General features: G+C 40.1%; 3 protein-coding genes across 9 annotated transcripts in view; 1 reads left to right on the top strand and 2 right to left on the bottom strand.

The window, feature by feature from the left end:
- The window catches only part of LOC103141884 (cyclin-dependent kinase 17-like), a 64,753-nt gene extending 60,358 nt beyond the window's left edge, over positions 1–4,395 (bottom strand). For 6 of the 7 annotated variants that reach the window (XM_016674102.1, XM_016674103.1, XM_016674105.1 and 3 more), the window contains exon 1: positions 4,313–4,395. In XM_016674102.1, the coding sequence (XP_016529588.1) occupies positions 4,313–4,365 (53 nt within the window). In that variant the 5' untranslated portion in view covers positions 4,366–4,395. Of the gene's footprint in view, positions 1–2,549; positions 2,939–4,312 lie in introns of those variants that run through there. The other variant, XM_016674106.1, reaches the window with a different exon arrangement.
- Positions 4,396–4,739: 344 nt separating this feature from the next.
- LOC103141882 (transmembrane prolyl 4-hydroxylase-like) lies at positions 4,740–14,252 on the top strand. The gene is made up of 9 exons (XM_007557696.2): positions 4,740–5,130; positions 5,450–5,531; positions 9,887–10,083; positions 10,193–10,283; positions 11,321–11,483; positions 11,581–11,766; positions 11,929–12,019; positions 12,117–12,240; positions 12,442–14,252. Exons 1-9 carry the CDS (start codon positions 4,762–4,764, stop codon positions 12,654–12,656), a joined length of 1,518 nt encoding a protein of 505 aa, XP_007557758.1. The 5' UTR covers positions 4,740–4,761; the 3' UTR covers positions 12,657–14,252.
- Positions 5,555–9,545, bottom strand: LOC103141881 (secreted frizzled-related protein 5). The gene is made up of 4 exons (XM_007557695.2): positions 7,731–9,545; positions 7,136–7,311; positions 6,975–7,061; positions 5,555–6,877 (listed from the first exon to the last, which is right to left on the bottom strand). Exons 1-4 carry the CDS (start codon positions 8,258–8,260, stop codon positions 6,558–6,560), a joined length of 1,113 nt encoding a protein of 370 aa, XP_007557757.2. The 5' UTR covers positions 8,261–9,545; the 3' UTR covers positions 5,555–6,557.
- Positions 14,253–14,698: the final 446 nt, after the last annotated feature.

The following is a 14,698-nucleotide window of genomic DNA, read 5'->3' as shown; positions in this document are numbered from 1 at the left end:
ATAAGATAATTACTCCACATTCTGTGCTTTACAGAAGTATTCTTTCTTACTTTATAGTAACAATATTGCTGCACTTTCCACTGCTTGTGTTTTGGACTTTGTCTCCACCAGCTTTGCACATCCGGAAGCAGAGATTCTTGCACATTCAGTCCATCACAGGGTGACACACAGACACACAATGGTCAAATAACCATGCAGACACAGAACTATACCTAAGCAAGAGAGACCAATTAGCATATTAGTGATGATTTTGGAAGAAGGAAGTTAGAGCACTCACAGGAAACCCACGCACACACACACAGGGAGGGAACATGCAAACTCCACACAGAAGAGACCCCAGGCTAGGATTCAAACCTGGGGTCTTCCTGCTTAAAGGCAACAGTGCTACCAAAACTGTGAAGCCCTGGTCCATAATCTATCACATAACATTTTAATAAAATTTAATTTTGTTTGTGTTTTTAGAGGCGATCTCAAGAATTTCAGCTGTCTCTAACTCCTGATAGTACCAGGAGTCCACTGTACATCTTATTATCATTATTTTATGGTTAACACACCTTGCTTGGTAAAGGCATATTTGATGACTGCAATGATTCTTACTAGATAAAATGATGTGAAGTGAAACTAGATTACGCTCTAAAAGTTAGTTTTGGAGAGTATAGAATATCAACCATTTAATTTTCTTTCTTTCTTTCATCAGCCATTTTATAGTTGGCAAATGTAACATTAAATTATTCAATTCTAACAACAGTTTATAGTAATAATTCATTTGCAGTGTTGGGTGAACAGTGAGGTTGATATGTTTAATGGACTCCATAATGAAGGCATATAAACTGACCAAAACTTGGAAATTGTAACGAGATTTACAATTAAGAAAGTTTCTGTACTCCAGTAAGAATTTTAGGGTTAAATTTCACTTTTAAGTTGTTTAGCGACAGAGCTGATGAAGCTTTAGAGCTGAGGATGAAACAGAAAATATCGATGACTGATATAAAACCCTTATATCATGACACATTTTTCTGCCATGTCATCAAGCTCTACGCTGATGCTAAGCTAAGCTAGCTAAACCTTGTGCCCCTGAAGCGTTCCTTGTCACTGAACCGCAGATCTTCACTGTAGTTGTAAGGATATGTACCATGCCATCTTGTTGGAAAAGATTTTAAAAATGTATACATAGCTATTTCAGTAACATTTTATACTTTAATCACAAACTATGTATGTATATTTTCTTATGTAAGATAAGTAATGAAATGAGCAATATTATATCAAATATAAGCAAGAATTTAAGTAATTTATTTGACTAAGTACATAAGGTATTTAAATTAAGTGTCTTTTAGCTTTCAAGGGTGTACTCAAGTACTCAAAAAAACTGATTCAAATAAAGCCAGGCAGAATGTTCAAATTAATTCAATTAAATTCAAACTGCTTGTTTTGTCAGTGCAGTGTACATTTACAAAAAAAAATATATTTCTGATATTAACACACACACACACACACAAAAACAATAAAATAGGGATATGTACGAAATTACAATGGAATAAAAAACAAAACTCAAAGCTTTCAGATACAGCCACTATTTTGGGATTTCGGGTTCAACATTTTGGAGGTTCATCACAAGGACGAGTGAACTAATGTGGGAGGCATTACTTTCAATCTGTGCATCCCACACTGGGACTGATATCAATTATTTACCGCTAAATGATACTCCCAACACACTGCAAACATTTTGTTGTTGCTCTGACCCACGCAAACTGCATAATTATACAACCATGGCCGTTTTTGAAGTGCATAAGGGCTTATTACCGATGTTATTGGAAGAACCGCAGGACTGCAGCACTGGACAGCCCGTCACATTTGGGAGCGCATGTCCCGGTGATCTCCGGGTAACATGACGTGACCGGAGGAAGCGCGGAGAGTTAGGAGCAAAGCCAGAAACCGAACCCAGCTTTTCAAGTTTTCACCTTAGCCCGGGCTGGCAGAGATTCCTCTACCTTCCAGGCCTTCAGTGCTTTCGGTCAGTTTCTCTCTCCCCGTGTTTTCCTGACGCAAGTATCCGGGAGGAGGAGAATCAGGCAGGGCAGAGAAAAAGTTACCCTGCCGCCGGCCGAAACAATTCAGGAAACAGGAGCAGGGAAAACCCTGAGACTTTGTATTGAAATATGAAATACTTTACGAAAGTAAAAAAAAAAAAAAAAAAAAAAAGTATCGGGAATTTACAAACATAATCCTCCGGGGACTTTGACTGGGTTTGGACTGCTGTACTCAACAGTATCGCCATTTATCGAAATCTCTCAATGGTGCGACTAATTTAAAGCGATTCCCATTTCTGTTGTGATTTAAGGAGAGCGCCAAACTATCCGCATTAGACATACACAACCGCTTACGCAGGGTTACACCATTTCTTTCAGCAAGTCTAATAATGAGCATACACCTGCAATGTCAGTGAGGGGGAGGGCGACAGAAATGGTTTCTGTGCTTGTTATTTCCACATCATCTTGACTAGTTAAAACAGGCAGTGAGGACAGGGCCCAACATAAACAAACCACACCGACCTGCTCGTGTTCCTGCCGCAGGAGACTATTGTTCCGCTTGTATGTGGTAATCCAGGCAACACACTGGGACTGGAGCCACTGCGACAAGTTCCTCCAACTACTTTGCTGTAAAAAAAAAAAAATAAAAAAAATCCCCAAACTAATAGTTCCCCCGTCCGGTAATTCCTAGCCCAGCGTCGGTCGACGTGTGGCAGCGTCCCGTGCCCCGACAAAGTGCATCGTTAATCAGTAATAAACCATAATTCAGGTCAAACTTTGGCTGATATTCAGTGCCGTCCCGTCCGGTGATGATCAGTCATATCGCTGCTGCTGTGTGGATCCCAAGTGGAAGCAGTGGCGTGATCCCGGAAAACACCGCAAGGGGTTTGCGTGTGCCTGCGTGTGTGTGTGTGTGTGTGTTTAAGGGAGAGTGTATTAGACCCTTTCACATCCACCCCCAATTCTATCCCCTCTGTCTTAAAAAAGTAGAATCAGATGGAATAATTTGAGGGGCAACATCACCAGGGGAAATTAGCCTTCATTATCCAAACTGGTCTGTATTTAAATGTGCACCGCTGAGAAAATTCGAGTAAATAATGCATGGCAATTATGGAAATTAAATACTATGATCCAAAACTCGTTAGCTGGCGTTGGTAATAAATAGACAGCAGCTGTCACCTTTCGTCTGCCCCATTAAAAACCAACTCAAAAGATTTTAAACTTTTGATTGCTTCCCTTCTGTGTTGGTGGTGCACATATGGTATGAATATTTTACATATTTACGGTATACTTTGAACAAGTTGAATGTTTCCATTCTTTTCTGAAATTGGGTTCATACACCTGCAATGTGTGGATTGCAACATTTCCTTATTGCTGCTTTTGTGAAAGAGAATCTTTATGAGTATTACCCGGCAGCCGACATATACGTCGGCTATCACAAATGACACAGCACAGTTGGGAGTCTCTGACATGTGTTTTTGTCGCCACCTTGCGGCTAAATAAGAGAAATGTGTTGTGTTTGCATTATTAGATATCTAGAATCAAAAGGTTAAATCTGTCTTCATGATTATATAATAATCATTATTATCATCAATAATGATGTATATTTTTCTTAAACTATTAATATATTTTATTTAATTTCTTCGTCCAGGCTGGGGTCTGCAACCTGCAGCTCCTTAGACGCAAGTGGCTCCTTAGACCTTTCTCAATGACTCTTTATAACTTTGGATAAAAATGATAAACGACTGACAATTGTTTTTAAATATATATAGATGACAAATAGTGGTTTTAGCAGCTTTCCCACAACAGAATGACAAGTACCACATGTTTACACAAATTTTTCTTGACATGTTGAATCCATATGCCTTTTGCTCACACATATCGGCATCCTATGGAATAAAAACGTTCCAATCCTCTTTTTCCTAAAGTTTTGTGTTTTTCTTATTGAAGAAACAAAAATAAGATGGTGACTCTTTTAAAAATCACAGCACATTTCCTACGTTAGATATATTTTAGAAAAAAAAATTATACGTTGTCTTTTTTCAAATAGTCATGTATAACATTTGTGGCTCTGATTGGCGTTCATTTAGCTGCACTGAGAGCAAAAATAGCTTTTTAGTTTATACAAGTTGCAGACCTCAGAGCATTCCACAGAATCACTTAACAAATTGGTACGTGCGTTTCAGAATTCTGCGAACACACTTTTTAAACTTAAAAAAAATCATCCAACAATGCTTTCCTTCTTCTAAAATGTTAAATTTAGAGGAAATATCATTTAAACATACCTTGATATTGGGCACTGCCCGGTAGAGGTCGCTAACACTTTACAGGAGCTCATGAACAACGAATATCGCGGACTATCTTGTTGTTAGGCAGGTTGTCAGGGGCAGCGCAGCTGTCAGTTAGCTAGAACGGGATTAGGAGCTTTTATATAATGACGACACATGTATTTATTAAAGAAAACGATTGTCACTGCACTTGGTTATTCAATCGATGCTGTCCTGATTCGTCGGGTAACAGTAGCAGACACGATAGTGTCGTTTTTTCTTAAAAAAAAACAAACAAAAAAAAACAGAAGTTTGCAATGGGGCTAACTCTGTAGCTAGCTGAACAGCCCAAGTATGCTAATGTAAATAGCTAGCTAGCATTTTACAAGATAGCTCAAGCTTGGCTGGTTTGTGTTTTTACTTTACACTGTAAACACTTTAAAATAATATCTAACCGTGTGTTGTAAATGATGGACGAAGCTCAAGAAGATTTATTGGAACACGAAGACATCAGCCAGAAGCCGTTGTCACCACCTTACAATATTCCTCCTCTTCGATCTACTCGGCTGCACATACAGAGAAGCAATGTTTGCTCTCGGGCTTATTTCGTGGTGGTCATGGTCTTCTTCCATGTTTACATCTTGAATGTCATCGCCCTACTACTCTACGTGCACTACAACAACGGCCCCGGGGATTTAGTAAGTGGGGACGGGGCGTCCCCTGCTCCAGTCATCAACACGGACAGGCGTTTGCCCCAACCTGCTCCATCAGGGAGAGAGTTACATGTGGAGGAATACAGTCAGAGTTTCAGCCTACATCGTATGGAGGGGATACGAGTAAGATCTTTGGTGTAATTTATAAGAACTTAAATGTCCTTATTTGATTCTTCGCAACACTGATCACAAATGTAATATGAGACAGTACTGCTCGAGAGTATTTTATACAGTAAGTACTTACAAGATAACTGCTAAATCATTTGCACAGTTCAATGGTAGTAGTAATGTTATTTTTCCCAATGGAAAATTATTTTGCAGCATGTCCATATATCAAGCAACATATAGATTACACATAAATAGAAAAAAAATAGCCCATATTGTTTTGCAGATGCAGTTCCTCACTATTTCTACATTAAAACTATGTTCTGTGCCTCTCCAGGTTGGACATGTTCAACATGTGTCTGTAGTACCGGACAGAACACACGAGATGAGAACACTCAGTCTGAAACCTTTGCTGTTTGGTAAGTAAATTGTAATACTTGAATGAGACCTGCCATCTGTGGAAAAACTCGGTTGCATTATGTGTTGCTATTTATTCACAAAGAGTGGTTCACATTCTTTGATTTGAAAACATCAACTGTCCTGCAGCCACTTGAGGCGTCTGCAACATTAGCAAGATGTACCTGATACAACCAGTTTGACAGAACGCCTAGAAACCCTATATGAGAGGGTACCTTGAGTGTACATGGCAGCTACGAAACACACTATAAATGCTTTTCAAAGAAAAAAGGAATTTCCCCCAAATAACAACAAAGTAGAACAGAAAATAATTAAATGTGCCACTTTTGTAGATCCCTAAACAGGTTTTTAAGAAAAGTTGTTCTATCTTTAGTACTCAGAAGGCAGTGACCATCCAGATTATAATAGACATGACTGCTGTTAGGCTCAGAAAAAAAAAAATATGTGGAAGTTACATTTCAGATGAAACTGCATTTCCCCATAAGAAAACCTGACGTTTGTAGAAATATGGTTTATTTTGTCCAAAATGATGAAACAAAATTAAAGTCACAGAAACGATGCTGCAATATTTATTTAACAAAATGTATTCAAAAAACACACTGGATGCATTTTTTCATAATTCAACAACAACCTTCAGAAATATAAAAAGAATGAAACGGATAGAATTTTTGCTTCACCATTATTAATTAGAAAATACAATAAGCAGATTTAGATAGAAAGAAAACTCAAAAAGGAAATGAATTAGAAATATATAAACCAGCAACATTAAGTTCTGGTTTATTCTGGAAACACAGTATTTACATTTTATTTTCTATCATTTTCCCATCATCTTTTATGCTCAGCTGTCATAGTGACAGTTTCTCAATCCTGAATGTGCCGTAACTATCATTTTTCAGTTCTAACCTGCTTTGAATTCCTTTTAAAAAGTCTGACAAATATTTAAAGCTGCAGCTTTATGGCAAGCTTCTAAACTATCCGCCCTGCTCGGTTGATCTCACACTCAGAATGTTTTAAGATTCTGCAAGTTGTTAGTTCCTGCACCTGTGACTTTTCCACTTGCGCACAGCTGCAGTGAGGCTTCTGTCTTCTCTTTGCCAAGCGTAAGCCTTATTGACCACCAGGCGTTCCCCCTGGACTGTCCCGGTTACTAGGAAGGTGCCGCCTCGTGGATGCTGTCGGGTCATGTTCCGAACGCATGTGGCATCTCTCTCTAGCCACAGTTCAATGCGTGAGCGAATCTGCCCACCTAGTAGAGACCCACGCTTTAAGACGTCCAGCTTGGCAGCCAAGGAGAACTGAGATAGACTTACTGGACTATACCTAAGCCTCGTCAGACGCAGCTTCACAACTGGGAGGATAATAGATGAACAGAGATGCAATATTGACTTCTGTTTTCAATAAAAGAAGTGGAGTGTTTTTGTTGGACGAGACATGTCGGCACTCACCAAAATCACTCCTACAGAAGTTCTCCAGTGTCTCTTTTGGGGAGGAGGCCTCCTCCAGCTCACAGTCCCGACAGCTTGCCTGAGGCACTGAAACCGTTAAACCACCAATTGAATAATTGGTTTAATGAACTCGACTCAATCACACGTGTGCGGTCGCTCACCTCCGCGCGCCCCCGTGTAAGCAGTTGCGTTGGTGATGGAGGAGATGCACACGAGGTGGTCTGCAGGATACTGGTCACACCGCAGGATTTCAGGCCAGGGGTAGCCGTAGCAACTCATGATTGGCGCACAGCTGTCCCGCACAGATTCACACAAACTTCTGCAGGGGGAGATAAACCTGTCAAAGACGGCATGGAGAGGGAAATGGACAGCAGTGATTAGAAGAAAGGTTTTAAATAGATTTAGGAATACACACCACCCAGCTAAAATATGCTAATGTGATAAAAAAAAAGGAGACGATTGTCCTGTGATTAACTAAACTTTCTGTGTGAAACCACAGCATTTTTTTCTGAGATTAGCACCAATTATCATCATTTCTAAATTGTGTTATCTGTTGATGACCCTGTCGGTGTCGGTTGAAAAAAGTGTTCTTTCTCCAGCTTTGTTTTCCCTCTAGAAACTCTTATTCTAAGGTGCGATTTGCTGCATTGATAATGGCTCTAAGAAATGACGAAAATAAGAACGCCACAGTCTTTTGAGTCAGGTTTTTTATTTTTTTTGACACATTCTATTCTACTTTGTGGAAACAAAACATACCTGTCTAGGCAGATCGGAGCAAAAAGAGAGCAGAGGAAAATGCGAGCGTCTGGATGGCACTCTCTGGCCAACAGTGGCAACCAGCTGGCACTCTGCTGGACAGCCTCAGCTGGGGAATCGTGGCCTAGGAGGTTCGGGATCCGCATGGTGTCATAGCCAATGTTGTGGCACAAGGCCATGCTGGAAGGGATTGGCACACATCGAGAAGAGAAGCGGGGATCCCACAGTTTACCGTCGCTTATTAAGTGTGTGGATCTGAAGTTAGACGGAGCACCATGCTCTCCCCACGCTTCTCCATCTTCTGCTGCCGCTGCGATTTCTTCCTTTGAAAAAGGAGAATCTCCAAATACATCTTCTTTCCTGCTGTCCACACTTGTCAGGTCTCGGCCCTTGTCCTTAAACACAGATTGAAGTGCGTCTTCTGTCCTGATATGTCCGTCCAGCTGTGCTTGACCTCTGCGTAGACTCACCGGTTTGCCGGACCCCGCAAGTATGAGGAGAAGGAGCAAAGAAGCTAACTGGGAGAACATTGTCGTCAGAAAGTTAAAACGGGGGCGGGGAATCAAGAAGTGACGATGATCTCTTGGTTAAAGTGGAGGGGATGTTGTCAGAATGGATGTATTTATAGTGGGTGGTGAACAGATTTGCATAGAAGCAGAAAAGGGGAGGTGTAGAGTGCTGTAGGAGGTAGGGACGGGGTGCCAGGAGAGAGGTGCATTAATTTATTGAGTAAATTTAATATTGTCAGATTTGAGGTTTTGTAAGGTGATGTTTTTATAAACAACTTTTAAATTGATCTTGTCTATTTTTCTTCTTCTTTTCTTTACACTTTAAATCAAGGGCCACATTCAGTCCTTGGTAGAGAATTTCCTTTACTCTTTCTATAGGCACCTAGCTTTGACTCAGGACTGCAGAGAAGATTTCTAATCTGAATAAGTTTATGTAACTCTGTACGCTGAATGATTAAAATGCCGGTAATATTGGAGACAATGATTTCCTCAGAGCCCGAGGTAATTATTAACCAAGTTAACAACAACTGAACTCTGTATGGGCAGCTCTACATGTGTGAGCATGTGCAGAGGATATAAACAAAATGTCCCACTGCGTCGCCATGGCCTGATTCCTGCTCTGACAAGCAGGTCACTTCCTTTCCGGGGGAGAAAGACAGACAGCCATGGGGGGGAGAAGAGGAAGCCTCGGTCCCTCTTCATTCATATCAGTTGTCCAGATTAATGAGGCTTGACTGGACAATGGGGATTAACCAAGGGTACAGTATAAAAGATACGGTTGCCAAACAAGGCTTGTACTGTACAAGCAACCAACCTGCCGGAAGCTCTTTATCCGAAGGGTCACGGCAGGAAGACACAGATGGACTGCAGCAGAGAAAAGACAAATTATTAAACAGTACATCATAACTACGTGCATTTAGTAACAATATGCATGTTTAAGACTCGACTGCCAATCAATCTAGAGAAGATTTTGGAAATTGGAACAGATGGAAAAAATGTTTTGGCCTTTATTGTGCCTTCATTCAATACAATGAATGAAGGCAAAATGAGAACGAGCATAGCAGATTCAGATTGTGTTCCTGCATTATGGTAATTGATTTTAGCATTTTCTACTTCCTTGACACCGGTACTTCCTTTCTCTATGTTGCCACTCATTAAAGCTGCCTGAGGGACAGGCTATACCACAAGTGGCTCAATGTAGACAGATCGAGGGGAATAACCTGCACTCGTTAGATGCACAGTTCATTTACTCCTTAAACCTTAAAGGAGGACCTTCATGTAAATATTCTGAAATAGTCTGATATTTACTATACCTTCCTACCTTTTGTTTTTGTTTTTTGTTGTTTTTTGTTTTGTTTTTTTTACAGTAAGTGCCAAAATAAAACTTTAGAGATATAAACATATGGCATAAACTGCTTTAGTCAGACCAGACTATAGCAATTGTAGCAAAAGGTGAGGAGGTAAATGCAAACGAGTGGCACATTTTCAGCATTTAAGTTGCAAAGAAGTTTGAAACCATGTGTTTTCCCCTCCATCTGCACTACTTTATGTTGGTCTTTCACATCAAATTTGTAGTGTGTGTGTGCGCGTGTGTGCCTGTGTTGCCTGATACCATTTATTGATGTGTTTTCATGTTTTTTTCTGCAGAGATTCCTGGTTTCCTATCGGAGGAGGAGTGCCGTGTGGTGGTACAGCTGGCCCAGCTCAAAGGTCTGATGGACAGCCAGGCAGCAACACCTAGCCAAGATCAAACACAGTTAAACCAGCCACTGCTTTCTCTGAGCACGGAAGAGGTCTTCAGTCTGTTGGACCTGAACCAAGACGGGTTTCTTCAGAAGCAGGAGGTATCCGCAGGATAACAGCGCACATTTCTAAAATGGAAATTATGAATTGTAAATTTATGATTTTGCCTTTTTTTTTGCGAAAAGACACATGATTTTGTTTCCCTTCTAGATTGTGAGTCATTCTCGTTCTCGAGATGGGACGTGGTTAAGCCCTGATAACTTACGGCAAATACTGACTGGCCTGGAAGCCTCTCCAACAGGTTAGTCCTTCTGTAATTCATATGCATATTTCTAAGTGCTCTGGGTGATAGTAGAGAAAAAGTTGGATTTCTATGCAAAATGGAAAGGTCTGGAATTTCATAGAAGAATGTTTCATGTCTGGATAATTATGGGGAAAGAAGATAAGTGCTAATAAGTGAACATTTATTTCCAGATTTTCTTGTTTTTCCACTCATCCACTCTCTTAGTGTGTTTTTTTTGTTTCCACTTCAAAACTTGACCTGATTTTTTTTTTTTGCGTGTTTTTGTTTCAGCTTTAAAAAATATTGAGAAGTGAGATATTTTACTCTGAAAAATATGCAGTTTTGTTGTAAAAATATGTAGAAACCTTCAAAACTTAATGTTGATTCAATTTTAGAACTTCAGTTGGCCTTTGTCTAGGTGCATGATAGGATCTCTGAATACATTTTCAGGATTCTTGAAATTAGTCTGTGTGTGTGTGTGTGCGTGTGTGTGTGTGTGTGTGCGTGTGTGTGTGCGTGCGTGTGCGCGTGTGCGTGTGTGTGTGTGTGTGTGTGTGGTCCCTGCTTTTGTTCTGGTAAAGACACTGTAAATAGCTGACTTGTGGCTGCGGTTGCGTGCAAGTGTTTGTGAATGTTAAGGCAGGAAGAGGGGTGACACCATTTTGACCCGATACCATTGTGCCATGCCAGGCGTTCTCCACATCCGGAAGGGCCTCGTCCTATCTCATTAAAACCCGATTGTCTGCCAGGCCTTTCTCTTAATTTTCCCCCGGATACCATGTATTCCCCAGCTGCCTTGTCCTCTAGTCACCTCTGCTCTGGCACCCCAGAGCTATTGTTGCGACTGGGACACGGGTCTCCCAGGGGAACTCAGGACAATTTTAGCTGAAGAATAAGCACATGGCTGAACAAAGAAAAAATTACTAAAAACCAGGTCCCAGAAAGGGTTTTCACTAAACAGGAATTCAGGAATTCATTCCACTGAACTGGAATCACAACCCTGCATACTGGAAGACTCTTTTAATGAGACCTCAACTTTTCTATGTGCCTTGCAGGAATACTGACGCTCGGAGAGTTTCGGCGCATTTATGATGTGTCCCAGCGTCCACGGCAACAGCGAAGCGGGAGCCTGCACAGTCACTTTAAGCAGAGAAACAGACATACATGGCTCTTTCAGGGGCTGGGATCTCACCGTGTTCTGCAAACCCTCAGGAAAAGGTCCCTACCCGTACAAACTTCCCCCATTTTGTTTCACACATACAGCTTGTATTAAAGTGGAGCACTTTTCTTTTGTTTCCTCCTGTCTCCTACTCAGAGTAATCGCTCTGACTCGTCTGCCCTCTGCACTTCTGGAACTAAGTGAGCCACTGCAGGTCTCCCGCTACGAGCACGGAGACTTCACCAACGCTCACTACGATAGCAGCTCGTCTCAGTCAGAGACCACGTGTGCACACACACGGCTGGCAGGAAACACGTCTGCTCTCACAGAGGTCTCCTGCAGGTATGCAGCTTCTCGTACACTACTTCCTTTTCACGTTCTGTTTGCGTCTCAGTTCTGGATTTGCTCTTTGACTTTCAAAATGTTGCTATTTCTGCAAACGGAGGCACTAAGAAATCGGTGCTCCTTTTCTTCTGTTTTATTTGTTTGCTTGTTTCTCTTCAGGTATTTGACGGTGTTATTTTACCTCAGCTCTGTTGAGGACGGTGGTGAAAGTACCTTTCCTGTGGCTGACAATCGTACTTACAATGAGCAGGTGAATTTGGATTTGTGTACATCCGTTTGTATGAAGCTTTTTTATGGAATGCAGCAAAGCTTAGACGCCTCAAGTTTATTGATTACGTGTATTTTAGGCTTTGGTCCAGGATGGAGTTGATTTGACGGACACTCAACAGGCTTGTGGCAAAGGGAACCTGAGACTGACCCCAACTGCTGGAACAGCTCTCCTCTGGTATAATCATCTCTCTGATGGCAGAGGTAAAAAAAAAAAAAAACTTTTGTTATATACATAATCTTAACAGTGTGATCATTAACCCATGTTGCTCATATTTAGACCTGAATCAAAGTAGATCCAAATATGAGCATCTTTTTTAATTTCTAGTATCTATGTTGGTGGTTATATAAACCAAAAAGTTTGAGTAAACCGTCTTGGCTGCTGATTCCTCCATGTTTCTCCAGGTTGGATGGGGGAGTTGGACGAGTATTCCCTGCATGGTGATTGTCCAGTCAAGCGAGGAGTAAAGTGGGTGGCCAACAGCTGGGTGAATGTGGACCCTGATCACCAGCAGCAGGCTCGCTACCAGAGACTAGTTGCTCAAAGGCATCAAGCCAAGTCTGGTATGGATGAGCACTACCAGTCTCTGTCACACAGCGACCTCCACCTGGATCTATAGCCAGGCTGTGAAACAAACATGACACCAAAACATTGCTTTGGAAATGGAGTCATTCCGTCTAGTGAGGTCTGACTGACATTTACACAACATCAGATGACGAGGAGGACTTTGCAAAAGTAAGGAGCAGCCCGCATTATTTTATAGATGTGGCTAAAAAGGACCCAGACGTTGAGGTAATTTTAAAATTACAGCATTTGTACACTAAAAAGTCAGTCCCAAAGAGCTGAAAACTTACATAACTCTGAGATCAGCTGCTACATAATGCATATGTGTTCCAGTTTTCTATGCCTTTGCTCAATTTGTTTCTATTTCCTAAAGCTGTGATCAGCAGACGCTAATCATCTGCTTTAAGTCAAATCATAATCCTCGTTTCTTCCTCACTTGGCCAGTTACTTCAGATTGTTTTAAAGCCACAACATACTAAGTGAGGTTGTGCAATAATTTAGCCAAGATCAGTTTTTGTTAGATTTTTATTTTTTGTTACCTTTAACAGCAAAAGACAGTTTATTATTGGTTCTCAGTCAAATTGTTTGTGTAGGCGCAGCACTAGATTTAGTATGAATCATTTGTTCTTTAATGATTCATAGGTTAATGTGTATGGATTACCGAGCTGAAAAGACATTCCTTTGACACATTTTAAGTATAAAAATTTAACAGAAATATATTTAAATTAGTTATTGTTAAAGAGTTGTGAAAATCTCAAGACCACTTCAGTTTCATATAAGCAGGTCGGGCCTTTAAGTGCAAAATTTAAGTGATAAAGGCAGGCTCCAGACTTTTGCATTGTTCTTTGTCGAGATGATAATTGCACATAACAGCATCACAATATCTCTTTTCATAAAATATCATGATTTCAATATTGATGGGGCCAATTCCCTAGAATTTAATTTATAATTTATAAGAAACATTATCCAGAAATTTAAGAGTGTAAATGTTTCAAACCTAAACCGCACCTTAACGATATATAACCGATATAGAGCGATAGCTATTTCTAAACAAAATGAGGAGAGATGCAAAAACATGCAGTCAAATATAAGAGCTAAGCCAGCTAGTGTGCATTTTGTTTTGGTTTGTGAGGCTTCTGCCCCTGCTTCAGGTTATTCTTATTTATTTTCTTATTTATTGCTTTGAAAGTGAAGCCTTTTGTTAGAAGTTACCACAATGTTCATCTGTGAATGTGTTTCCTGAGGGAAAATGTTTCTCAGATCTTTTCTTTTAGCTCTGTTCTTCATATCTATGTCCAGAGTTACTGATCTGTTGCACTGAAGTGTTATTTAATAAGACTTTGTCGTCATCCTGTGAAACCAAGAGTCAGGATTAAAATGGGCTGGACAGAATAATACACAGACAGTCCTTCAGGTAAAAGACAAATGTACGTCTTTGATGTGTTTTGCTGAGTGTTTTTTTTTTCCCACACACACAAATAATATATTTATTGTCTCAGACTATTTATTTATTTATTTATTACCACAAATTAGTAATTTTATTTAAAGACATGGGTATTTATAAATGGTTGACATTGCACCCAATCTGTAAGTGTGCACATTGTACTTGTGTGTGTTGAGATGTTAACTGTATAAAGCTGTGTTTTATTAATGGTGTTTGAGCGTTTTTTTTGTTTTGTTTTGTTTTTTGTGATGATGAAGATCCACATTTTGGCCACTAGGTGTCATCCATCATCAAATATGTCCCACGAATCTGAGGCATGAAACGAAACTAATTTAGACAAAGATTAAAACCCACAATTAATACAATTTAAAGTCACTCTTTTAATTAACCTCTGTTATACAGACATATATTTGCATAAGACCTTTCCTACAATACAACTCAAAAATTATGTTTCAATCTCATGAGCTGGGACAGTTGATTCTTAAAATTGTTAATGTCATTAATACATTATAAATGTTAAAAAGTTAAATCTGAAATTGGATGGCACCTGTTTTTGTACAATCATATGATAGTCCCTCAAATTAACAGTAGAATACTTGGGACTGCGACTATCAATTAAGTTTGTCAGCAATAAGTCAAAATGGTTATCACAC

The sequence above is a fragment of the Poecilia formosa genome, unplaced genomic scaffold (assembly GCF_000485575.1).
Source record: "Poecilia formosa unplaced genomic scaffold, Poecilia_formosa-5.1.2 Scaffold90, whole genome shotgun sequence".
NCBI classification, from domain to species: Eukaryota; Metazoa; Chordata; class Actinopteri; order Cyprinodontiformes; family Poeciliidae; genus Poecilia; species Poecilia formosa.
This window is presented reverse-complemented; position numbering and strand designations above follow the sequence as displayed.

Coding starts and splice junctions, on each gene's coding strand:
- LOC103141881 (XM_007557695.2), bottom strand. CDS start 8,260: ATGTTCTCCCAGTTAGCTTCTTTGCTCCTTCTCCTCATACTTGCGGGG. Junction 7,312..7,730: donor GCTCCGATCTGCCTAGACAG/GTATGTTTTGTT, acceptor CGTCTTTGACAG/GTTTATCTCCCCCTGCAGAA. Junction 7,062..7,135: donor TTACACGGGGGCGCGCGGAG/GTGAGCGACCGC, acceptor TAACGGTTTCAG/TGCCTCAGGCAAGCTGTCGG.
- LOC103141882 (XM_007557696.2), top strand. CDS start 4,762: ATGATGGACGAAGCTCAAGAAGATTTATTGGAACACGAAGACATCAGC. Junction 5,532..9,886: donor TCTGAAACCTTTGCTGTTTG/GTAAGTAAATTG, acceptor TTTTTTCTGCAG/AGATTCCTGGTTTCCTATCG. Junction 12,020..12,116: donor ATCGTACTTACAATGAGCAG/GTGAATTTGGAT, acceptor CGTGTATTTTAG/GCTTTGGTCCAGGATGGAGT.